The sequence below is a fragment of the Odocoileus virginianus genome, chromosome 17 (genome assembly GCF_023699985.2).
Source record: "Odocoileus virginianus isolate 20LAN1187 ecotype Illinois chromosome 17, Ovbor_1.2, whole genome shotgun sequence".
Taxonomy (NCBI): Eukaryota; Metazoa; Chordata; class Mammalia; order Artiodactyla; family Cervidae; genus Odocoileus; species Odocoileus virginianus.
The window spans coordinates 11,525,257-11,552,052 of NC_069690.1; the positions used below are offsets into that span (position 1 = coordinate 11,525,257).

Below are 26,796 nucleotides of genomic sequence, written 5' to 3' on the forward strand. Positions count from 1 at the left end.
TCTGTGCTTTTTATGATCTTTATTTTTTTCTACATGTAGCATTTAGTTTTAGCTGTTTTCATGTAGGTTTTCTTAAACTCTGTGTCCCCCATTTGATTTGACATTTCGTTAAAAGAATTTTTTTTTTTATAAAACTAAAGGAAAGTTGAAATAAAGTTTAAAAAATAATGAAGTAATTCTTTGTCATAAGTTAAACAGAGTCTGGTCAATTTACTGAATTTATTATATTTTTACTGAATAAGTGATGATATTTCTTTTGTATCTTAGAGATGAGTTAATTAAATCTGAACCTCTTGAGAGCTGGAATATAGGTTCTTTTACATAAAACCATTGTTGATTTATATTAACATTTACTAATGCTCTCTGCTCAGTCTTTTGAGGTTATTATACTGTTTCATACAGGGCTCACTTGTGTTAGACAAAACTTCAAATCTTGAAGTTAATTTTATAATGTGGAAACTTTGTTATAAATAATATTTTAGAAGCTTAGGACAATTGCCCAGAGATATTTTATGATAAATTATAGTAATAATTGCAACCCCAATAATTGTAGCCCACCAGGTTCTTCTCTGCATGGAGTTCTCCAGGCAAGAATACTGGAGTGGGTAGCCATTCTCTTCTTCAGAGGAATCTTCCTGACCCAGGGATCGAACTCTGGTCTCCAGCATTGCAGGCGGATTCTTTACCATCTGAGCCACCAGGGAAGCCCCAATAATAATAATAATAATAATAATAATAATAATTGTGTGCAGAAGCTATAAAGGGATTGGTTATTGGGCCTATACTTTGTAGTACTGATAAAAAATAATCTGTGTCATCTTTCCTCTCCACTTCTGCCTGTCCTAGGAATAGGAGGCTAGACTATATCATATGGGATTTTAGGGGCTAGCTAAATGTTTCTTTGTGTATGAACTAGTTAACTTAGAATTTAAAAAATCCATTTTGTATGATGGCATTGTAGATTCCTCTTTCATAGCAAGCAGTCTTTTGACCCACAGGTATAACATTTTCTTATATATGCTTGCTTTAAACGAAGTCAGAAGATTTATTTCTTTTGGATAACTAACATTTCTCTTGTCTGTCTGATTTTAAGGCTCTTATATAAATTTTACATCAATATAACCAAAGGATTTTGTTTTCTCCCAGGACCAGGGCTCCTCTTCTCTTTCCTGTTTCTTATCAACTTTAGCATGTAGCTCATTATGTTTGAATGTTACAGGCAAGGAGAAGGGCAAAAGGCTCATGCCAGCTGAGTTCTTTTTTTCAGACAGAAAAAATAGTTTTTCCCAGAAGCCTAGGCCTGTCTTTGCTTACCTCTCTTCGAAACTAGAAAGCTGGGACAGACTCTGCCCATCCTCCAACCAGTGTAACATGGTCTGGGGAGCAGAACGTTTTTAATTGTGCATTTTACTGCTCCAAATGAACTCATGGGTCTGCATTAAGGAAGGAGGAGAGGGGAAAATACTGGCTAGGTTGCTGTCAATTCAGTTACTGTTTTGGCTGTCTTTAGAACAAGCACATATGAATAGAAAAATACCTGTGCCAAGAAACAGAACTATTTATAATACTAGCTTACTGCCTGTATACCTAGACATCTTGTTCTTAAGAATTTGAAATTTCAGAATAAAATTGGCTTCTGCACAGCTATACTTGATAAATTCTTGGTCATGATAGGCATAAATAAAATTTTTAGTATTATAATAGTACTGTTTGAAAAAAGATTAAATTATTCTTAGCTTTTGAGTTGGGAAAGCTCTGTTTCGGAGAACAGATGCTAATGAAATCCTTTAGCCAGCCCCAGGAGTTTTGAGCATAATCTAAGAGTGTGTTTTTAAATTTAATAGCACAAAATCAGTTTCTAATCTGGGGCTGGAATGGAAGCAGTACAGAGCAGATGTTGGAGAATCATCTTGTTAAACCTCGTACCATTTCTCAGTCTTTGTTTTTTTTACTTGAAGACACGGCTTAGTTTCTTTTACTTAAACTTTTTTCTATTTAATAACTTTGTTCTGTGTATGCATGTGTCAATTACCAGACAAATCAAAAACATTCAGAAATCTGTGAAGGAGAAAATAAATATGATCTGTAACCCTGCTGCCCAGAAATAACCACAGTTATTATTTTGGTATATTTTGGGGATTTTAAGTGAAAAATTGAACTTGCCAAACCAAGAGGAAAAGACTTGAATACAGATTGAAGAAAGAACACTGAGCCCTAGGAAGATGAATTTCTTGAAATCTAAGAATAAGTAGAAATTAGAAGCTAGGAGACAATAGCAGTATCTCAATTACTCTGAAAATACTATACAACATTTAGGATAAAATTCAAATTTTTCAAGTGTATAGAGACCAAATATATCTCCATGTTTTTTTCCTAAGAAAAAAAGTCAAGAAATTTCTCTAACCAGATAAAAGTTCAGTAATTGCAAATCTCAAGGTAGGGGAAGATACTGTAGAAACAGTGATAAGCAGTGAGTATTGTAATATATACTAGACATAATGGAGTAGAAAGAGCATGAAGAACAAATTATGAATTTGTAATATGTCTTATATAAGAATTTTTTTTTCAAACTGGAAATGAAATTATAGAAATAAAAAAACAGAGTTTTCCCTAGTGGTTCCGTGGCTAAGACTCCAAGCTCCCAGTGCAGGAGGTGTGGGTTCAGTTCCTGGTTGGGAGATAGATCCCACATGCTGCAACTGAAAGATCCAGCCAGAGTACCACAAGGAAGAGCAAAGATCTGAGTGCCTCAACCAAGACCTGGTATAGCCAAAGAAATAAATACTTTTTAAGAATAAGGAAAAAACAAATTCTCAGTTATCACCTACTATTAAATGTACGATGATTTTCTTTTTCCACCTGAAGATTGAAAAGAGTTGCCTTACAAAGCCCCTCATATTATGTGATGTTCTTTCAAGGCTGTTGTTTGGAACAACAAAATACTATTTGGGAAAGAAATGTTAGCCTGAAAACAGCCTGTGCCAGCATCGGGAAGCTCATAGAGATCACCTGCCTGAATTTTCTTTTTAAGAAAGTAATGAAGAACTTCCCTTGTGGTCCAGTGGTTAAGAATCTGCCTGCCAATGCAGGGGAAACGGGTTCGATCCCTGGTCTGGGAGGATTCACATGCCCTGGGGCAGCTAAGCCCATGTGCCACAACTACAGAGCCTGTGCTCCATAGTTGATGTGAGGCAACTACTGAAGCCCAAGTGTCAAAGGCCTGAAACCACGTGCTGCAGCTGCTAAAGCCTGTGTTTCCTAGAGCCCCTGCTCCACGATGCGAGGAGCCAGTGCGATGAGACACCTCACAGCGCAACTGGAGAAAGCCTGCGAGCAACAAGGAAGACCCCGTGCAGCCAGAGAGAAATTAATAAAGAAAGTATGGAATGTAATACGTCTGGAATTACTCTGGAAGTCATAGCCTTATAGTTGGGTTAGATTTCTTTATTAACTGGCTTCTTGAATATTTCTTTGAAATGTGATGGATTAAGTGGTTTGGTTGCAGAAATTATGGATGTCCGCTTGTCTTAGGTGGAATGAGAAAGTCCAGTGGTCTTAATTCTTTGCAAATGGTTGATGGTCCCTTTGGATAAAATTTCTAGTGACATTATACCAGACTCAAAACTGCTGATTTTCAAACAAGTGAAAATGTTTTACTCTGAAAAACTGTTAGATGATTCAAAAAGTAGTTTGATGATGAAAATAAATGTTTTAAGATGCATGTGAATAGTTTGGTAACACTTCATAAATTGCAAGGAAGAGAAGTAAGTTTTAAAAATGTAATTTAGGTTTTAAATATTCATAACATAAAGATGATTTAAATATTAGAGATTTCAGAATTTTATTATATATATCCCTAAAACTTAATATGTTCAAGTTGGCAGAAAACCTTTTTGGATGGAAGGTGGAGGCTGATGTTATTATGTTCAGGTTGCTCTATACTGGGCATATATGATAACTTATTTTAAAAGTATGTATTTGGAAAAATGTAGTACTATAAGGAAGTATTATAAGTCTCATCCTAGTGAGGGGAATATGAATGACTATCATTATTTAATGTTCAAACATTGTCAGTGCTTAGGGAGGGGTATATAATAAATTGATTAATGGAAAAATATGATCAACATTCCAAATTAGAATAATGATGGAGTGGTAAGAATGATTGAATACTTGTCCAAGCAGGATAGAAGCAAAGAGAATAGAGGACAGAACTGTGTATGACAAATGAAAAATGTGAAACAAAACCAAATACAGGTGTCATCACAGTACAGATAAATGGGCTCAGTTCCCCTAGCTAGAGACAGTGACTGCCAAGAAGGTGAAAAAATGAAACCCGGCTATATACTGTTAAAAGAAAATAGCCTCAAACAGTAATATCAACAATAAAAGCAGAATTCAGTGTAAAAAAAAAAGTCGATTAAAAAGGATGTTGATAATAAAACGTACAGTCCACAAACAAAAAGGTCACAAACCCAGGTATAGCAAATTAAGATAGCAGCCCTCTATGGCTTGGACAGAGGAGCTTGGCAGGTTACTGTCCATGGGGTCACAGAGAGTCAGACCTGACTGAGCATGCACACACGTAGGCACATAAGCAGTACACCCTAAAAACACAAAGAATTTGATTTAAAAACTATATGTAAAAGTCTAGTATCTCCAAAGTAGGTTAATTCAGAATTCATAGAGGTTATCAGGGCACTAGGTTTTCCCCATCTTTTGGCTCCTCTATCTCCAGTGGTTGTAAGAATGCTTGTGTGGTTTGAGGTATCCCATGCAGATTCCACATTGTCCAGCAGAAGAAAGACCGTATTTTATCTCTGATGACAAAAGAGCCTTTCTTGAGAAACCACCAAGCTGACCTACCCTTGTGTCTCATTAGGCAGAGCTAGATCATTTGTTTACCTCTGAATCAATCACTGGCAATCTGAATAGGATCCCTATGTTAGGATTGGCTTAAACTAATGATTTAGTCATGAGGCCTACAAGAAAGGAGTCAGTGCCTCACAAAATCAGGGTTCTACCAATAAGCATAAGATGAGGCAGATGCCTTGGTTAGGGCACCAGCAGTATCTGCCTCCTCTCACAGTGCTTTGCTCCCCCATTTAAAATTAAAACCACACCAGATAGGTATTTCTTAGAAATACACAGTTACCTAAACTGACCCAAGAAAAACATAGAAATTCTTAATGAAATCTGTAGCAAGTTGATTGAATCAGAAATCAGAAAAGTCCAGGACCAGAAGGAAAATTTTTTAAAAATGTGGCAAAACTAGAATCCTCATGCATTGCTAATGAGAATGTAAAATGGAGCAGCTGCTGTGGAATAGTTTGGTGGTTTCTTTAAAAGATGAGCACAAAAATTACCATATAACCCAGCAGTTTCAGTCCTAGGTATATATATCCCAAAGAATTGAAAACTGGGATGCAAACAGATACCTGTATGCTAGTGATCACTACAGAATGTTTCACAGTGGTCAAAACATAGAAATGACTCAAGTATGTGTTGACAAAAGAACCCTTGAGCAACGTGGGTTTGAACTGTTGAGTGTCCACTTAATACACAGGTTTTTTTTCAGTACATACATAATACAGTACTACATGGTCTATTCTTGGTTGAATCCGTGGATACAAAGGCCTGACTGTAAACTTATGTGAGGAGTAATATTCAACCAATTTTGATATATGCGACAACATAGGTCAGTCTTGAAAGTAGTATTCTAAATGAAATATGACAGATACAAAAACACAAATACTGTACGATTTTACTTAAATATCTAGAATAGATAAATTTATAGAAACAAGTAGATTGAGGTTACCAAGAGCTGGGGGATGTACAGAGAGAATGGGAAGCTATTGTATATTATAGAGTGTCTGGGGTGATGAAAATGTTATGGAAATGCGAGATGGCCGTACAATGTGGTAAATAAAATGAATGCCAGTGAGTTGTACATTTTAAAATGGTTAACATGGCAAATTTCATGTTACACATTTCACCACAATGATAAAAAACTCCACCAGTCTTTATTTTTATTATCCAACCCTCCCCTTTCAGTTTTATCATTTATTTCCAAAATTCTTGAATGATTCATAGAAAAATACACTTGGATAAGCCGGAGAGAATTTTTTTTTCCCTTCAGGTTTACTTTTAACATACTTACCAGCTGAGCCACAAGGAAAGCCCAAGAATATTGGAGTGGGTTAGCCTATCCCTTCTCCAGCGGATCTTCCCGACCCAGGGATTGAACTGGGGTCTCCTGCATTGCAAGCAGATTCTTTACTAATTGAGCCATGAGGGAAGTGGCCTGGCCTTTAGATTTGTATATTTTCCACTTCAAACAATGAGTCAACTAATTAAATGGTTGGTTTTGATAATAGCTATTGATCAAGTAGCTATGATTTTATATTGTCATAAAAATAAAATACTATGGGATTGTAGGTATACGGGAAGTCTGTTTATCTTGCTCAGTTTTGCTGTGAACCTAAAACAGCTCTAAAAAATAAAATCTGTCTTTAAAAACTATTAAAATAAAAGACTGTGCTTAATGGTTATGCCACGTTTGGAGAACCTTGAGAGCCTGCCTTTTCTTTAGGCTGAACTTTGAGATAGAATTAGGTCTTCGGTTGCACCAGAAGTTTCTTGGGTCCTGCATCCTGCTCATTGTGAGCCCAGATGAACACACAGACCCTGAAGACTCTACATACGTTGAATTTGCCCTTTTGTTTCAATAGACAATCAGCAGAGACTGGAGAAAAGATCAAGCTGTGCTTTTCTAGCATGAAATACTTAGTTTGCTATCCCCATCATATGCCAGTTACTAATTTTCAGAAACTTATTTTTAGGGAGAATACCCATAGTGAAGTTTGCTGGAAGTGCAGTTGTTAGTATTGTAGAAATGATTGGTGAGCACATTTCATTCTCTAAATTTAATTTTTTTTTCTCATTCAGCCATTTGGATAACTTATCAAATCTGTATTTTTTATGCCAGTCCTTTTTTCTCAAGGGTTTTTTTTTTCCTGAACTGTTGTAATCTCTTCTGTCCAGGTTGCCTTGCCTCCAGTCTTGGCTTTACTGTAATCCATTCTGCACACTAACCACAGCGGTCTTTCTAAAATTTCACTGTTTAATATGGTAACCATTAACCACATGTGACTATTTAACATTAAGAATTAAAAATCAGTCCTTAGTCACACTGGACATATTTCAGATACCCATTAGCCACTTGTGGCTACTAAATTGAGTAGAGCAGATATGGAACATTTCAGCTGGTTTTATTAGACTGTGTTGTCCTACAACATAAATCAAATAATCTTACTCACTTTTGCAGCCAGAATGCCTTACTGTGTCAAATTAGACCTTGTAAAAATCTTTCATTTCTCTACTTTGGACTTCCCTGATAGCTCAGTTGGTAAAGAATCCACCTGCAATGCAGGAGGCCCTGGTTTGATTCCTGGATCAGGAAGACCTGCTGGAGAAGGGATAGGCTACCCACTCCAGTATTCTTGGGCATCTCTTGTGGCTCAGCTGGTGAAGAATCCACCTGCAATGCGGGAGACCTGGGTTCAATCCCTGGGTAGGGAAGATCCCCTGGAGAAGGAAAAGTCTTACCCACTCCAGTATTCTGGCCTGGAGAATTCCATGGACCATGTAGTCCCTGGGGTCGCAAAGAATCAGACAGGACTGAGCAACTTTCACTTTCACTTTTCTCTGCTTTCTCTCTTCACATAATCCATTATTCATGATATTCCAGGTGTGTTGGCTTTCTTACTATTCTTTGATTATGACAGAATTATTCTCGCCCCCCGCCAAAAAAAAAAAAGAATTATTTTTCTTTTCTCAGGGCCTTTGCACTTGTTTGGAACATGTTTCCCAGTATCTGCACATGATTACCTCTTACATTTAAGTGTCAGCTCAGATGTTACTTCTACAGACAGAAGAGAATTCTGTCTGCCCTAAGCCCCTCCTTTAAGAAGGTTTTGATCATATAACCCTATTTTTTTTATCATCTTCATAGCATTTATCTTTAAATGTCTTACTTGTTGCGGTCTGTCTGCCTACGTTAATACACCGTTCCCCGCTAGAATGAAGTTCTTTCCCTTCCAGTTTTCCTGAGATGTAACTGACATACAGTACTGTGTACATTCAAGATGGTGTGCAACACAGTGGTTTGACTCAGCTACATTGTGAAGTGATTATCACAAGTTTAAGGAGCATCTGTTACCTCATGTAGGTTCAATATTAAAGAAATACAAAAAAATTTTTCCTTGTGATGAAAATTCTTGGGATTGACAGTTAACAACTGTTATATGTTTAACATACAGTAATGTTCTTTTATCACGTTATAAATTAACATCCCTCATACTTATGACTGGAAATGTGTTTCTTTTATCTGCCTTCATCCACTTCCTCTTCCCCTACTTTCCACCTTTGCTAATCGCAAAGCTGATCTCTTTTTCCATGGGTTTGTTTTTAATGTATAATTGATCCACAATACTATGTTAGTTCTGTTAACACAACTTAGTGATTCAATATTTCTGTATAATTCAAAATGATCACCAGATAAGTCTAGTTATAACGTGTCACCTCACCATACACATTACAAATATTACACACTTATTGATAGTATTCTCCATATTGCACATGACATACCTGTGACTCTTTTGCAGCGAGAAGTTTGTACCTCTCAACCTCCTTCACCTGTTTCTTTCTGTACCCCATTCCCTTCTGGCAGCCACCTGTTTATTCTCTGTGTAACTCTGTTTCTGTTTGTGATGTTCATTTGTTTTTTGGATTACAAGTATAAGTGAAGTCATTCAGTATTTGTCTTTCACTCTGACTCATTTCACTTAACATAATACCCTCTAGGTCCATCCATGTTATTGTAGATGGCAAGGTTTCATTCCTTTTTATGACTAATACTCCATTGTGTATATATACCACATCTTCTTTATTCATTCATCTATTGATGGGCGCTTAGGTAGTGCCCATACTTTGGCTATTGTAAATAATGCTGCAGTGAGCATAGGCATGCACACCTCTTTTCTAATTAATGTTTTTGTTTGGGTAAATACCCAGGAACTTCTGTCCATTTTTTAATCAGGTTCTTTGTTTTGGTGGTGATGGGTGGATTCTTTGTATATTTTGAATATTAACCCCCAATCAGATACATTGTTTGCAAGCAAGCAGTCTCCAGTTCAGTAGGTGACCTGAATTGGTTTTTGGTAGTTTTCCTTGCTGTGCAAAAAAGCTTTTTAGTTTGATGTGTTCCCTTGTATTTACTTGTGCTTTTGTTTCCCTTGCCTGAGGAGACATATTAACAAAAAAAGTTACCAAGATTGATGTTAAAGAGCTTACTACCTATGTTTTCTTCTAGAAGTTTTATGGTTTCAGGTCTTACACTGATGGCTTTAATCTGGTCTGAATTTAGTTTTGTGTGTAGTATGAGCAAGTAGTCCAGTTTGATTCTTTTGTGTGTTGCTGTCCAATTTTCTCAACACCATTTATCGAAGAGGCTGTCTTTCCCATTGTATATTGCCTGCCTAGTTAGAATGAAGCTCTTGATGATCATAAATTCTTTCTCTACTAAATTTCACTTTTTTTTTCATTGTGGCAGGGATCATTGCAAACTCTGGGTTATTCAATAAGCAATTTGTCAAGTGACACTTGTGTCTTTACTCTGTATTACTTTAGTATGAAAAGTCTGTATTACAAAACATATTTTTTTTCTACTTTTATATTTCTGCTTTAAAGTATAAATCTAATCAACTCACCATTCTAGAATAGCCTGATAATTACATATATTTTTTCTTTAGGTTGAAATTTGGGGGTTTCTCTGGTGATCAGTGGGTAAGACTCCATGCTTCCAGTGCAGGAGGCCCAGGTTCGGTCCTTGGTCAGGGTGCTGGATCCTGCACACCACAGCTAAGAAGAAAAAAGATCCTGCACGCCACAAGTAAACATACCACATACTGCAAGTCAGACCTGTTCAGCCAAATAAATACTAAGATACATAAATGGGGAAGAAAAGAAAAAGACATCTGGTATCATGAAAGACACTTCATTCAGAATGTTTGATTAACCTTGTTGCTGTTGTTCGGTTGCTTAGTCATCACTGTCTCTGTGACCCCATGAACTGCAGCAGGTCAGGCCTCCCTGTCCCTCACTATCTCCCAGAGTTTGCTCAAACTCATGTCCATTGGGTCATTGATGCTTTCTAACCATCTCATCCTCTGCCACCCCTTTCTCCTTTTGCTGTCAATCTTTCCCCATATCAGGGTCTTATTTGACTCTTGGTATCAGGTGGCCAAAGTATTGGAGCTTCAGCTTTAGCATCAGTCCTAACAATGAATATTCAGGGTTGATTTCTTTTAGGATTGACTTGTTCGGTCTCTTTGCGGTCTAAGGGACTCTCAAAGAGTCTTCTCCACCATCACTGTTCAAAAGCATCAGTTCTTCAGCACTCAGCTTTCCTTATGGTCCAAGTCTCACATCCATACACAACTACTGGAAAAACCATAGCTTTGACTATACATATAGACCTTTGTCAGCAAAGTGATGTCTCTGCTTTTTGATACACTGTCTAGGTTTGTCATAGGTTTTCTTCCAAGGAGCAACTATCTTTTAATTTTGTGGCTATAGTCACAGTGATTTTGGAGCACAAGAAAATAAAATCTATCACTGTTTCCACTTGTCCCCCGTCTGTTTGCCATGAAGTGATGGGACTGAATGCTGTGATTTAGTTTTTTGAATGTTGAGTTTTAAAGCCAGCTTTTTCACTTTCCTCCTTAACCCTCATCAAGAGGCTGTTTGGTTCCTCTTTGTTTTCTGCCATTAGGGTGGTATACTGTGTTGTTTTATATGAGGGTTTTAGTCTTTTCTAAAAGCAGTTAATTGTATGGTGAGTTTTGGAAGGATGTACATCGTGTAATGTTCCACCTTTTTGAATAATCCTGACGATTTAGAATTTCTCTTTTTATTTTTGGCCATGCTGGGTCTTACTTGTGTCATGTCAGATCTTTCTTTGCAGCATATGGGATGTAGTTCCCTGACCAGGCATCAAACTCTCTTTTAGAATAGATTGGTGATTGCCTGGGGGAGGGAGAGGGATGAATTGGGAGTTTGGGATTGGCAGATGCAAAGTGGTATATATAGAGTGCAAAACAACAGGTCTTCCTGTATAGCATAGGGAATTATATTAATATAGTAAATCAACTATACTTCACTTTGTTAAAAAAACAGTAATAAAATTACTCTCTTTTTTCCTGTCTATATAACAGAAAGCTAGAGATTAGAAGACTTACCATCTTTGTCATCTTGGGTCACTGATCTGTTAGTGTTTTTGGAATAGATATAAAAATTAGATATCAAGTGTCTGGGTTTCATTTAGCACTGAAGAGTGCTTCCTAACCTATCCATACTTGGTTTCCTTTTCCTTTTTTTTTTTAATGCTTGGTTTTCATTCATTTTTTTAATTTTCCACTTGGTTTTCTTTTAAATGATGTTTACACCGTGTTCCCACTCAGAGCTGAGCATTTTCATAAAATTATATTGGCATGATATTTGGACATAATGTTTTAGCCAACATCATAATAGATTCTTAAATATACGTCAGGTCCTCACAGTGTTCTGTCTCATATATGGTCCGTACAGATGTATAGCCTGTTGCTATCTTGACCTCAGTCTGACCTAAAGCATTTTACTACTCTTACATATCACTAGACAATCAGCATGGTTTTGCAGATACTTGTGTGTAAAGAATTCTGTATTTTTCCACCATAGAGGATAAAGGTTATAAAAGAAAGAACTGGCAGTACCACAGTTTTCAGTGAACTTGTCTTACTGGAAAGATAATTGAATTAAGCATTTTTATAAAGCAACATAAAATGAGCAGCAACCAATCAAAAGTTGCAGAATATACCAGAAAAAAGAATGGAAAGTAATGATAGGTAATAGCATTTCATGTTGATCTTTATTGTCTTCATTATTTTCCAGATTTCTTACAATAAAACTGTGTTACTTTGGGATCTGGAACAAAGAGACTTAAGTAATACATGTAGTACATGATGAGTGCACATAGCATACAAAACGTTTAGAGAGGAGAAGGAATCAGCGTTGGATCAGATTAACCATCGGTAGCTTTCTGGGATGAACATATACTTCTTTCTGGGTATTAGAAAGTCCCAGCTTGGGCCGGACAGTTGTTTTCCAGTACTGCCTCCTTCCTTCTGTCTGGTGACCTTAACTCCTATGGGTGCTATGCAGCCATCTGTAAGAGGTTACCAAGTCTACCATACAGAAGATAGCTATCAGAAATAGGCTCATGTTATTTGTGCAATTGCAGATTGCTTCACGTGCGAAATGGAAACTGCAAGTACCATTTGGGTGAAGAAACGTTTAAGTTAGCTCAGACATACATGGATAAACTCTCAAAACATGGCCAGCAAGCAAACAAAGCTGCACTCTATGGAGAACTGTGTGCACTCCTGTTTGCAAAAAGTCACTATGATGAGGTGAGTGTTTTGAAGTATATTTCATTATAACCAGTAAGTATCTATTAAACTGAAAATAAGTCATAAAATCTCATTTGTCTTAATAGATCTCATTTTCACATACTGGGTTTACTTAAAGCAATATACATTTGTAGTGGAATATTTTAAATAGGCAGAAGGAGTATTCTGTGAGATGGATTTTAAACATTCACGTGTACAATTTCACATTTGTTTTTAATTTGACCAAACGTACTTCTGACTAAATTATTTTGACATCATGCTCTGTTAAATGAACCTTTAGTGGGTGCTTTTTTATTGATTGTGTAGCTCTGGGTGAACTCTTGTAACTTGAAGGCATTCATTTCATTGGGAACATAGTTTTTATTTATACTTTAATTGCATTGTTTTGCTTCTATCTCTGAGTTATCAGAGAGTAGTAGCCTCCATTTTGGCTTTATTTTGGTGCTAATGAATACATAGTTGAAAAGTGAGCTGTGTGGGCTCTTTTACAAGGTTACTTTATTTATGGAAGAGTATCATAATTATTTTGCACTGTCGGATAGCTATCATTTAGCTTTAATATTTTAAAATTGCCCTAATGTCAATTTTTGCCCTGCAGTGTAAATGTATATGTATATGTATATGTTCCATATTTAAAGGAAAGTTACCATTAGAAGTGAAATTAGAGAATTCTAGAATAATTATACAGTGATGTTTACAACCCCAAACCTAGGATCATCCTGCTCTTAATATTTGTCAAAGAAGGCATTATCAAAGAATGCTTTTGTTGAAGTGTATGCTGAGAGTTTGTAAAGTTTTTTAAGAAACTGTCGGATTGTCTCTACCAGCATACGTTCAACCCACCAGAATGGAGCTCCTGTTACTCCATGCCCTTGCCAGCGTTTGATGTTGTCAGTGGTGTAGATTTTGGCTGTCCTAAGAGGCATGCCTCATTGTTTACATTAACTGTTTTTCAAAGTTTCATATTTCATTCTGAGATGAGTAAGTTCTGAGGATCTAATTATAGCATGGTGACTGTAGTTAATACTATATGTGTATTTGAAGTTTGCTAAGAATACCTCTTAAATGTGCTCATCAAACACCAAGAAAGAGAACACTGAGGTGATGCATGTCTTAATTAGATTGATTGTGATACTCATTTCACAATGTATATGTATATCAAATCTTGTACACCTTAAATATATAGTTTTTATTTGTCAGTTACACTTCAATAAAGTTGGGGGAAACTTTTTTTAGTCATCAAGCTTATTTGTAAAATCTAAAATCCTAATCAGCATGCCTGAGTTTTCTCAGGAGGTTTATATATATTTTTCTGGTTCTTTTTGATGCTGAATTGTTGTGTCTGCTAAATTAGTTCTGTCAGTGGATTGTTTTGCTGCCCCTTTTATACAGTAACTTCCAAAGCTTGTCAATCCAGATACAGAATTTGGCCCCTTTCTGTTATTTTACACACCAAAACCAAATAACCCCATTCACAAAAGGCCTTCGTGTGGACAGCCTTTATGGAAATGCGAATGAAGTAAACAGCAATGGTATTTGCCTGCCTTAAAAGTTCTTCTGGGAATTCCCTGGCGGTCTGGTGGTTAGAACTTTGGCATTTCCACTGCAGAGGACCCAAGTTCAGTCCCCGGTGGGGGAACTAAGATCCTGCAAGCCACGAGGCATTGCTTAAAAAAAGAAGTTCTTTAGGTGCCCCATTGATCTTCTTTTTATCTCTCCACATATGTCCTCATCTTGGCCATCTCTGATTGCTCTTTCATTGTTTCTTTTCATCTTTGTTTCTCATACTCCCCTGCATCCTTCTTTCTGTTCTGTAAAGTGAATCCTGTCTTGCCATTTTTTACTCCTGTACTCATCTCCAGGCCCATCTTCTTCTGTCCAGACTCACCAGTGCATTCAGTAGAACAAAAATATCTTTTATTCACCGGTTTCCACTTTATTTACCAGCAGTTACTGTTTAAGAGACAGTTATTTTCTTTCTGAACATTTGAATTGGGAGGTGTTATACTGGAGAAGGAAATGGCAACCCGCCCCAGTATTCTTGCCTGGAAAATACCATAAACAGAGGAACCTAGTGGGCTACAATTTGTGGGGCCACAAAAGAATCAGACATGACTTAGTGACTAAATGACAACCAACAACAACATACTGTATTTTATCCATGATCTTTGGAATTCGCTGCACATTCATGAGGAACATTTAAGTCTATAGAGATGTTTCTTGTATAATTTTGATAGTTTATAAATTTGTCATTGATACCTACAGAAAAGTACACAAATCTTGAGGCTACAGTTTGGTGAATTATCACCATATTCTGCTCTTAATCCATATAGTCTAGGATATACCAAGATAATATCAACTTCCAAACAGCACTGACTTGGAATAATAATAGTTGATTTCTTGCTCATGTTGCTTCCTGCTTGGTCTCTCTGTGACTCTGCTTCACATATCTACATGTTGATCAAAACCCGCATGTTGTGGAGCAGCCTCTGTCTAGAACATTACCAGCATTGGAGCAAGCATTGGAACAAAGGCAAAAAACAGTATGGGGAAGGAATTACTGGTTCTTGAAGCTTTCTCCCAGAAACGGCACAGTTCACATGAACTCTGCTTATATTTTAATTAATATTTTGGCTAACGGAAATCTTTAATGTGAAAGGGAAGTTTATCTTTCATCAAGGAGGGGCAGTAAATATTTTAAAATCAGTATTACAGTTTACCACAGATTTTATGTTCTTACTGGGGCAAAATCAGCTTATTTCAGTTCAGTTCAGTCGCTCAGTCGTGTCCAACTTTGTGACCCCATGAATCGCAGCATGCCAGGCCTCCCTGTCCATCACCAACTCCCAAAGTTTACTCAAACTCACATCCATCGAGTCGGTGATGCCACCCAGCCATCTCATCCTCTGTCGTCCCCTCTTCCTCCTGCCCCCAATCCCTCCCAGCATCAGGGTCTTTTCCAGTGAGTCAACTCCTCGCATAAGGTGGCCAAAGTATTGGAGTTTCAGCTTCAGCATCAGTCCTTCCAATGAACACCCAGGACTGATCTCCTTCAGGATGGACTGGTTGTATCTCCTTGCAGTCCAAGGAACTCTCAAGCGTCTTCTCCAACACCACAGTTCGAAGCATCAAGTTTTTGGTGCTCAGCTTTCTTCACAGTCCAACTCTCACATCCATACGTGACCACTGGAAAAACCATAGCCTTGACTAGACGGACCTTTGTTGGCAAAGTAATGTCTCTGCTTTTTAATATGCTATCTAGGTTGGTCATAACTTTCCTTCCAAGGAGTAAGCATCTTTTAATTTCATGGCTGCAATCACCATCTGCAGTGATTTTGGAGCCCAGAAAAATAAAGTCAGCCACTGTTTCCCTATCTATCTGCCATGAAGTGATGGGACTGGATGCCATGATCTTAGTTTTCTGAATGTTGAGCTTTAAGCCAACTTTTTCACTCTCCACTTTCACTTTCATCAAGAGGCTTTTTAGTTCCTTTTCACTTTCTGCCACAAGGGTGGTGTCATCTGCATATCTGAGGTTATTGATATTTCTCCCAGCGATCTTGATTCCAGCTTATGCTTCTTCCAGCCCAGCGTTTCTCATGATGTACTCTGCATGTAAGTTAAATAAGCAGGGTGACAATATACAGCCATCATGTACTCCTTTTCCTATTTGGAACCAGTCTGTTGTTCCATGTCCAGTTCTAACTGTTGCTTCCTGACCTGCATACAGGTTTCTCAAGAGGTGGGTCAGGTGGTCTGGTATTCCATCTCTTTCAGAATTTTCCACAGTTTATTGTGATCCACACAGTCAAAGGCTTTGGCACAATCAGTAAAGCAGAAATAGATGTTTTTCTGGAACTCTCTTTTTCGATGATCCAGCAGATGTTGGCAATTTGATCTCTGGATCCTCTGCCTTTTCTAAAACCAGGTTGAACATCTGGCAGTTCATGGTTCACGTATTGCTGAAGCCTGGCTTGGAGAATTTTGAGCATTACTTTACTAGCGTGTGAGATGAGTGCAATTGTGCAGTAGTTTGAGCATTCTTCTTACAAACCAGGTTTTTTTAACCCAAGTCATTTTTGCATATTTTTTCTTGTTTCATTTTTGCATCAAAATTGCTTCTGAATAGTTAACATCTTTTAGGTGGAATGAAAGAGGTGGAAGCTTATAGAAGAAAACAAATATTTACTTTCTAATTTTCAGGTGGTTTTCCCCACATTTTTGGGATCCTGTTGTAATACTTTTTTGTTTCCTTGAAGCAGTTCTTACTATCCAGAATAATTTATTTTGCTTCCCCACCCTCCACCCTACTAAGCACTAGGAGATGAACGACATTTTATTTTTGTTCCCTACTAGATACCTAGGTACCAGCACATTGCGTGGTACTGTCTCAAAGAGGTGTTGTGTTGGTTAACTGTACTACTGCTCATAAGATACTTAGAACAGTAGCTCGCACAAAGTGAGCACTCGCCTACACAGGCGATTACAGTGAAGCGATATAACAAAGAAGTGTTACGGCAGAGGGAGGAAAGGACAGGAGACCTTGTCCAGAGCTGACACTGAAGGACAGCTTAGGTGGGTTAGGGGCTTGGAGGAAGGAGGGGAATGTGTTGTAAGGCAGAGGAAACGGTATGTGCAGAGGCTCTGGGACAGAGAGAACATGCTTCTGATGTCCTGAATATGTGTCACATATCCAAAGAAAAATGTAACAAGCATACTTTTAAGAAAACTCGGCCTCTGAGAGGAAATTTTAAGTGTAAATATTTTGTGTGTCTTCTTATTCAGGTACTTGAAAGCTTGCAGGAAAAATTCTTAAGCATTTCATTGAATACTGTCAATTTGATACATCACAGGGTTTGCTCTTCTATAAATTTTTTTAGGCATACAAATGGTGCATTGAGGCAATGAAAGAAATCACAACAAGCTTACCAGTCAAAGTCGTGGTGGATGTTTTAAGACAAGCTTCTAAGGTAAATGCAATGTTAAAATTATTAAATGGATTATGGTTCAATAAGCTTCAAATTTGTGTTAATTAACCTACTGTTTGGGGGCTTCCCTGGTGGCTCTCTGCCTGCCAGTGCAGGAGACACGGATTCAACCCCTGATCTGGGAAGATCTTTTGGAGAAAGAAATGGCAGCCCACTCCAGTATTTTTGCCTGGAGAATCCCAGGGACAGAGGAGCTTGGTGGGCTGTAGTCCATGGGGTCGCCAAGAGTCAGACACAACTGAGTGACTGAACAGTAACTACTACCACCTGCTGTTTAAAAAGTAGGATGTTGCATACTCATGGATACCAACATCTATTTTCTAAAATTTTCTGCTCATTTTCAGGAATCTGGCTGCTGCTTAAACCTTTACAGCAGCCTGAATTCATTATGCCATGATTGTACGGACTTTGGTCACTTTTCTCCTAAAGGATAGTCTAATATTAAATCTTTCAGTCACAGTATTGCAGTCTCACAGTGTGATAGCTTTCTGTTCTTGACCTGATGGGCAATACTTACTTGATGTTTCTTCTTACTGGGTAAAAAAAAAAAAAAAAGAATTAAGTCTTTGAAGTCATTTAGTAATATTTTTAAATTGCTGCTTTGGTAAACTGAAGCTTTAAAGCATTTTCAGATATAGTATTTCCCAGAGGTTTTCAGTTTTGAATATTCCACTTTGGCTGGTTTTACTTATGGAAGTTTCAGTTAGAAGAATTTTTCTAAAATGACAGATTTAGAAGAGTCTAAGATTTCTGTAAAATTTATTAAGTCATTTTAGAGCAAGTAAATAGCATAAATATTCAGGTAGTCATTAGAGCTAGAAGAGATAGTAATATGTTTTTTAATTTAAAATGTTGAATATGCGTTTAGTATAAAGACAGCTTAATTTATGTGCAAGATTTATATTTCTGTATTTAAATGTTACTTAGAGGGTTAAAGTCTACTGACTTTCTCATGAATCAGAACATTTTAAGAAGTAATAGGAATACTTGGAATTATGTACATTTTAAGATTATTAGATGGAAAACTACAAAATAGTTTTAAGCCACTGGGATATAAATAAGTACTTTAGGAAATAATGGTGAACCCTCTCCCCCACCCTCCCACCCCCACTACTTATTTATTTTTAGATGTAAATAACATTTAATTTTTTTAATAGAATTGAAAGCAGGTTTGTCCCGCAACAATCCAGATGGAAAATGCCCTTTCCCATGAAGTTTTCTAAGTATAGATAAATATGCTCACCATAAAGCATCTCTTTGAAGTACTGTTAACTTCATTAATGTCTCTGTGCCTCAGTTTCATCCTCTTTAAAATGGGAATTTTGAAGAGACCTTACTTGTAGATTTCTTCCTTTCAGTTAAATGAAGCAGAGCATGTTAAAACTCCCAGGACATTGCTTAGTAGAGCTAAGCAATATATTTCATTTAGTTTTTTTTTTTCCTATACTACAAAGCTGCAGTCATCAAGACAGTATGATACTGGCACAAAGACAGAAACATAGATCAGTGGAACAAAATAGAAAGCCCAGAGATAAATCCATGCACCTATGGACACCTTATCTTTGACAAAGGAGGCAAGAATATACAACACAGAAAGGACAATCTCTTTAACAAATGGTGCTGGGAAAACTGGTCAACCACTTGTAAAAGAATGAAACTAGAACACTTTCTAATGCCATACACAAAAATAAACTCAAAATGGATTAAAGATCTAAATGTAAGACCAGAAACTATAGAACTCCTGGAGGAAAACATAGGCAAAACACTCTGACGTAAATCACAGCCAGATCCTCTATGACCCACCTCCCAGAGTAATGAAAATAAAAGCAAAAATAAACAAATGGGACCTAATTAAATTTAAAAGTTTTTGCACAACAAAGGAAACTATAAGCAAGGTGAAAAGATGACCTTCAGAATGGGAGAAAATAACAGCAAATGAAGCAACTGACAAAGAATTAATCTCAAAAATATACAAGCAACCCCCCCCAACTATTTTAATAACATGTAAGAATGGGAATATATGAGCTTTTAAAGATAATTTTGTTATAACAATTTAGTTCTGGGCATGACTGAAATTTTTAAATTTTATTATTACCAGGATATGTACACATCTGTTTATAATGGAATTTTCAAATACTTGGAAGGAAAGAAATTACAAATAGATGCATTCTATTTATGTTTGAAGATGTTTTTTTCTTTTCAACCATTATAGTTTGATTATATAAATCATATTTGTTTTAACACATTCATTAACTGTGAGTTATTTAACAATTTTTCATTTCATTTCATCTTTAGGCTTGTGTTGTAAAACGTGAATTTAAGAAAGCAGAGCAGTTAATTAAACATGCAGTGTATTTGGCACGGTAGGTGATTGTTATTAAAAATAGCATTTAAAATTGTCTCTCTCTACTTTATATCCTAATAGTTTTGTATCTTTTTATAGGGATCATTTTGGATCCAAACACCCAAAATATTCTGATACACTGCTAGATTATGGGTTCTACTTACTCAATGTAGATAATATCTGTCAGTCTGTTGCAATTTATCAGGTATGTTAATAGTTACACTGTTTCTTTCAACCTAAATTGACTTGCTGACGTATAGTTTGTTTATGGTATATAAACTACTCTAAAAATAACTCTTTTAGAGCCCTTCCTCATGTATGGCACACCATTATTTTACTAAATAATAACAGAAGTAAAACTTAACTTCTTTAGGAATTAAAGAAGTAAAACTTCTTAAAACTTACTGTTTTAGGAATTAAAGAGACTTATCTATGGAAAAAGTTTGGAGTTGTGGGTCAGTATTTAATAGTAGTTTTCAATTTTTTCATTTACCCAGATATCTTTGTTGTTACTTTAGCACAAATCATTATAGCTGCCTTTGTAGTAGCAAGGAGGGTAGCTAACAGTTATTTTAGGCCTTAGTCAATCTTAGGTACATGATTTGTTATGCCATCACTCTGGGCAAGGTATCCCTGATTTTATAGTTTATTTCTTAAGATGATATGGAGAAAAAACACTAATGTAATTCCTAAGACATGTGAATGACTTTTATTATTAAGCCATTGCCTTTTAATTCAGACTTACTCTTTAGAAAATCAAGCCATAGGGACTTTTATGTTCTGTTGTGATCTAAATTTGGAAAAGGAAATGTCAGCCCACTCCAGTATTCTTGCCTGGAGAATCCCATGGACAGGGAAGCCTAGCAGGCCACCGTCCATGGGGTCGCAGAGAGTCAGACACGACTGAAGCCACTAACCACACACGTGATCTAAATACAGCAGAACTTTTTTCAAGAACTGATGGGGTTGAGTATATAAAAATATATTTAAGTCACTAGAATGCTTAATTTAACTAGGTAGTGTTTTCTAAGGATTCACAGTATTATCAGTTGTTTTCTTGACTCTTTCAGGCAGCCCTTGACATTCGGCAGTCAGTGTTCGGTGGCAAAAATATTCACGTAGCAACAGCTCATGAAGACTTGGCGTATTCGTCTTACGTTCACCAGTACAGCTCTGGGAAATTTGACAACGCACTGTAAGTTCTACTTTCCTTTTCATGAGGAGTTAAATGCTACTGCTGTTTCGTTTTGTTTTGCTTTTTCCCTAACACAGTACTATTTAATGTATAAATTAATGGATTAAAGTTGTCCTCCTGGAACTTCAACATGATCCCTAAAATGTTCTTGAAGTCATTTAAAATCATCCCAATTTATAAGCCGTTCATTTAGATCTTATGTGGTTTCACATTGAGACCTTTATATCATCATATAGAATGTCTTTAAGTATCTCCTTCAGTAATTTTTCCTTGACTAATACAGTAGTATACAAACTTGCTCATAACATGCAGAAATGCTGAATAATATTGACAGTCATCTTTTTTTTAATGCATAACTGAGCTTGTTAGAGAAAGAGGAAATCCTCAAGGGCCAATAATGGACTAAAACCCAAAAAGGGTAGGCATGAACTATGGTGTAAGTGTTTTGGGGTGGGAAGGCTTAGAAGGCCTTAGAAGTTTCTGTAACCTTGGTTGAATGCCAGTCCTCGTTTTAAGAGAGAAGGCATTTAGCCCACAGGAGGCTGTGACTTAAAACTGAAGGCAAGATCAAAGCTACACCCTCAGGGAAAGAGGGTGGACCAGGGAGAAAACTGCCCACTGGCAAGAGAGGTGACATGCAAGTTTGTCCATCTTAGGCTGAGCTCTCAGTTGAACAAAACTAGCCTCATAGGGGAATTTATAGGCTAGAGACTTCTCCCTTGTATTTGGGCATCATGCATACAGGAAACCCCAAACCGAGGAAAACATTAAGAAGTACTTTGGGACTGCTGCTTTTTCCTAGGATGCTTTTAAGGAGAAAATACAAAGCTCTTGGTAATAATTAACCTTCTGTCCAAGCCATACAGACTTCCCATAGACCTAACTCTACCTAAGATGAATTCACCATAAAAAATGTTTTTAAATAAGGGAACGTTTTCTGTTTGAGTGAGTCAGAAGACATGAACAAGATGAGCACACTAGAAATACCAGTTAACAGAAGGTTTTGGTTGATGCTATAAAGTAAAAATTCTTAGATGACTAAAGTTATAAATGGGTTGGCAGACTATGACCTGAAGGCAAAATAAAGGTTTGTTGGAACATGGCAGTGCTCATGCACTCATGTTTGGCTGTGGTTGCTTCTCTGCTTCAGCAGTAGACTTGAATAGTTGGGACAGAGTGTGTACCACACAGTCTTGAGATGTTTACTATATGACCCTGTACAGGAAAAAAAACTTGCTGACACTGATATAAAAGAAGGAATCAATAATGTTTTAGAGGGAAGGTTAAGGAAAAAAGGCAGATATTAAAAGAAAAAAACTGAGGAAACTGTATGTATATCTGAGTCACTTTGCGGTACACCTAAAGCTTACACAACATGGTAAATCAACTATACTTCAATAATAAAAATAAATGGGACTTCCCCGGTGGTTCAGTGGTTAAGACCCTACACTTGCACCAAAGGGAGCATGCGTTCTATTTCTGGTTGGGGAACTAATATCCTACCTGCCACACAGAGTAGCCAAAAATAAACAATAACGTAAAATAACTGATATATGCTGCGGCTTGAATGAATCTTTAAAACACTGTGCTAAGTGAAAGAAGCCGTCCACAGAGGACCACATATTACATAATTTCATTTGTGTGAAATGTCCAGACTAGGTAGAAACAGAAGGTAAATTGGTGGTTGCCTAGAGTTGGGGCAGTTGGAAGAAAATGAAGCGACTGCTGATGTGCACAAGGTTTCTTTTGGGGGGGGTGAAAATATTCTGAAATTAATAGTGATAGGTGCATAACTCTGAAATAGCCAAAAACCTTCTATTGTACACTTTAAATGTTGGTGGTATGAATTATGGTAATAAACACTGATTATGAAAACAAATTATGATAGCTAGAATTGGGAAGTAGTCATTGACATTAAAACTCAGTAGACAAGTTAAATAGCAGATTAGATACAACTAAAGAGACAGCAAATTGGAAGATAGATCTAAGAAAATTGATGATTGCTTCAGTTCAGTTCAGTCGCTCAGTTGTGTCCGACTCTCTGTGACCCCATGGACTGTATAGCATGCCAGGCCTCCCTGTCCATTAACAACTCCTGGAGTTTACTCAGACTTATGTCCATCGAGTCGGTGATGTCATCCAACCATCTTATCCTCTGTCATCCCCTTCTTCTCCTGCCTTCAATCTTTCCCAGCATCAGGGTCTTTTCCAGTGAGTCAGTTCTCCACATCAGGTGGCTAAAGTATTGGAGTTTCATCTTCAGCATCAGTCCTGCCAATGAATATTCAGGACTGATGTCTTTGAGGATTGACTGGTTTGATCTCCTTGTAGTCCAAGAAAGATGGGAATAGAAGGCATGGAGTTGTTTGAAAGGAGCTGGCAGATAAAATAGACAAATAACTTGCCTTCTGTTTGACAAGATGAGCCATGAAACAATAACCAAACATGTCAGATGAGAATACATGCTGTGAAGAAGAATAAAATAAGCTAAGAGTTTAGGGTGATGGTAGATTTTTTTAGGGTCTTCTGTTTAGGCTGGTCTGGAGAGACTTCAGTGAGGGTAAAGCATGTGGATATTCAGGGAACAACCATTCCAGAGAGACAGTAAAACAAATGCAAGAATCCTGGGCTAGAACGTGCTTTGCATGTTCAGAAAACTGCAGTTCCTATGTGGCTAGAAGGGAAAGAGGGAATTATTTCTGAGAATGGTAGGAGATGTGGTCAGAGAGGTAGCCCAGTGAAAGATCATATTGCATTAAGCCTTGTAGGCCGTGATAGTAATTTCACAGTTGGTTATGAGGGAGATAGATGGGAATCCACTGGATGTTTAAACATTCATTTAATTATCCTTCAAATAAAAATAAATTAAGGGGGGAAAGAAACTCAGTGTACAAAAGATTGGAATGTTAAAACAAAAAACTAGTCCTTTACCACAGCTAGTTTTAGAAATTCTACCAGTATTATGTTATAAATTATGGGTTTTTTTAATGCCTAAATTATTTGTAACATAAAAGAGATGCCAGAATTTATCTTGTGTATTGCAGGTTTCATGCAGAAAGAGCTATTGGTATCATTACCCACATCCTACCTGAAGATCATCTTCTTTTGGCTTCTTCAAAGAGGGTGAAAGGTACCCTTTGTAATCTAGTCTCCTATAGATAGATAAATAGATGTATTTTAAGATTTCTTTAGCTGTCAGTTATAATAGATATCTACTCTCTGACATTTTTAAATTGATGGTATGTGGTATAAAATAGGAATATTTGTTTATTTCCTCAGAATTAGACTGTATATTACTGAAACAGCCAGTCACTGATGTGACATATTTGCCCACATCTCTCAGAATTTCCAGTGGCTCGTAATGAAGTTTCCTTCTCTCATACAACAGTTAATAGGCTAGAATACCTTCCTTCCTTCCTTCCTTTCTCTTTCCTTTCATTCATTCATTCCTTTCTTTTGAGGGGAGGATTGAAGAATCACAGTGACACTGAAGATGGGTTTTCACATACCTTCACCTTTATTGTGCAAGATTCTGAAACTCAGTTTCATATCAGGTTACCTTTAATGTTGCAAGGCTCTTACCACATAGCACTCTCTTCCTTACTTTTTAACTCTGCTGCCGTCCCTACCAGGGGCCTTTGGTTTTGCGGACATCGGGTCACCCATGGGCAGCTCCTTGCGTGATGAGTAACTTCCACCTTCTTTCTGGGACTGGGCTTTACCTCCCCCCAGGTGTGCACTTTTGAAGCCATGCAAGTGATACATGGTTAATACCAAGAATTAAAAGAGAAAAATTGAGTTAGCTTGAAATCTCATCAATCCAGAATCAACATGTGGGCAAATATTTTTTTCTTACTTTTCTTTCTTCGAAGACTGAGATGAGTGAATAATGTTTTTTTTAGTTCTGTAATCTGCTTTGTTCACTCAATATAGTACAAATATTTTCTCATTTCAATACATGTAGGTATATATCCTTTTTTTCTAATGTTTTTAACTGCACCTGTCTTATTGGACCTCTAAAGTTTTTTAACCTTTTGTTCTTTAAAAATGCTACAGTGAACTAAATCTCTTAGTTTTGTGCACATGGGCAGTTTTCCTAGCAGTAAAATTGCCTGGTTAAAGAATTTGTGTTTGTAAGACTTTAAATGGAGTTTGAGGGTCTCAAATAGGACTTTGAAGTTAAATTATCTTATTACCTGATTTGACTGGTCAAGTGAGTTAGGAGGAAACCCGTTCTTTTACTTCTGCTTGGTTAAAGGTTATATAGTTTGCAGAATATGGCTTCACAGTTTTCAGGAGTGGTTAGGTAGTCCTTGACACACTTTCACAACTTTAAAAAATTTGTATCTTTATTCTTATCTGTCTTCTGTTTGCTTAAAAAACAGTTTCACGTCAGCAAAGCAAACTGATCTGGGAAAAGAGTAAATCTACAAAATAATTAGTTGTATACTGTTGTTTTTCTTACATTTGAAAACCATTATACTATGCAAAATAGAATGACCCCAAAAGTGTTTTTTTTTTTTTTTCCATTAAAATGGAATATGCTCATCTTTACCAGCTCTTTGGTATGTTAAATGGTTTATGGTTCTGTTTAGAATAAACAGATATAAACATATATAAGTATATACAAGTAACATTTATAAAATTTAATTCTAAAGTGTATGTTCTGATGAGCTTTGATACATGGTTTGAAAGTGCACTGATTTTATTGCCTTCTTATTTAGCACTTATTTTAGAGGAGATTGCTATTGACTGTCATAATAAAGAAACTGAACAGAGGCTGCTTCAAGAAGCTCATGATTTGCATCTGTCTTCACTCCAACTAGCTAAAAAAGCTTTTGGAGAATTTAATGTACAGACTGCAAAACACTATGGAAACCTTGGAAGACTTTATCAGTCAATGAGGAAATTTAAGGTAAAAGCACATTTTACTGCATTTTTCTGTCTATGTAATCTTAGGTAATAAAGTACAGTGTGAATAATAAATCTTAAGTAATGCTTCTTCAGTAATCTCAAATTATAAAGTATACATTTATTATACTTCCACATTATTTCACATAAGAATTGAGAAAATAGCTAGTATAAAACAACAGTCAAAATATAAATAAAACTCAAAAATACAGACCATAGAAAAATACATATATCAGACTTAAAACATAGCTTTAAGCTAATAGTTTAAATTGAACACTTAGTTGAATGCCTGACACATAGTTAGGTGTGCAAGAAATGTAAGATAATGCAAGTATTCTATAATTGTAGTGTTAAAAATGTACTGAATTTAGTTCCCTTTTAGAATTTTGGGTTATAAATTCTTATTATTGCTCATTATAGGGTCACAATAAGAAAGGAATGAGAGTTGCTATCTAAGACATTCATTTTTATCTGAAAATCAGTTCCTCAGTTAACCTGTTTATTGCGATAAAAATTGTCAAAACTCAAAAAAAAATGAAATAGTAAAGTATACTTCTGTGTAAAATAATATAGTATAGAATTTCTTAACACAGTTCAATTAAATTTTGGAGTGTGTTAAATTGAAAGAAGTTTTCATTTTAGAATATTTTGACGTTAATTTCTTCTAACAGCTTTTTATTACAAGGACACGTTTTCTCTTGTCATTTTGGTGTATTTCAGTGTTTCGTCAGCTTATGTGCATAGATAGCTTCCCCAAGCCAGTGATGCTTCCCGTAGGCAGCTTTTGGAATTGTGTAGTGTCTTCTCTGACCAGATTACCTTATGCCATCCATACGCTGTTTTTGACATCTA

At 36.6% G+C, this 26,796-nt stretch overlaps 1 protein-coding gene across 2 annotated transcripts in view; it reads left to right on the forward strand.

The window, feature by feature from the left end:
• Nucleotides 1-26,796, forward strand: part of APPBP2 (amyloid beta precursor protein binding protein 2) — a 62,963-nt gene that overhangs the window by 28,434 nt on the left and 7,733 nt on the right. For both annotated transcript variants that reach the window (XM_070478595.1, XM_070478596.1), the window contains exons 5-11: nucleotides 12,338-12,506; nucleotides 17,387-17,476; nucleotides 19,790-19,857; nucleotides 19,938-20,043; nucleotides 20,909-21,033; nucleotides 24,078-24,163; nucleotides 25,758-25,948. In XM_070478595.1, coding sequence (XP_070334696.1) covers nucleotides 12,338-12,506; nucleotides 17,387-17,476; nucleotides 19,790-19,857; nucleotides 19,938-20,043; nucleotides 20,909-21,033; nucleotides 24,078-24,163; nucleotides 25,758-25,948 — 835 coding nt within the window. The remainder of the gene's footprint in view (nucleotides 1-12,337; nucleotides 12,507-17,386; nucleotides 17,477-19,789; nucleotides 19,858-19,937; nucleotides 20,044-20,908; nucleotides 21,034-24,077; nucleotides 24,164-25,757; nucleotides 25,949-26,796) is intronic.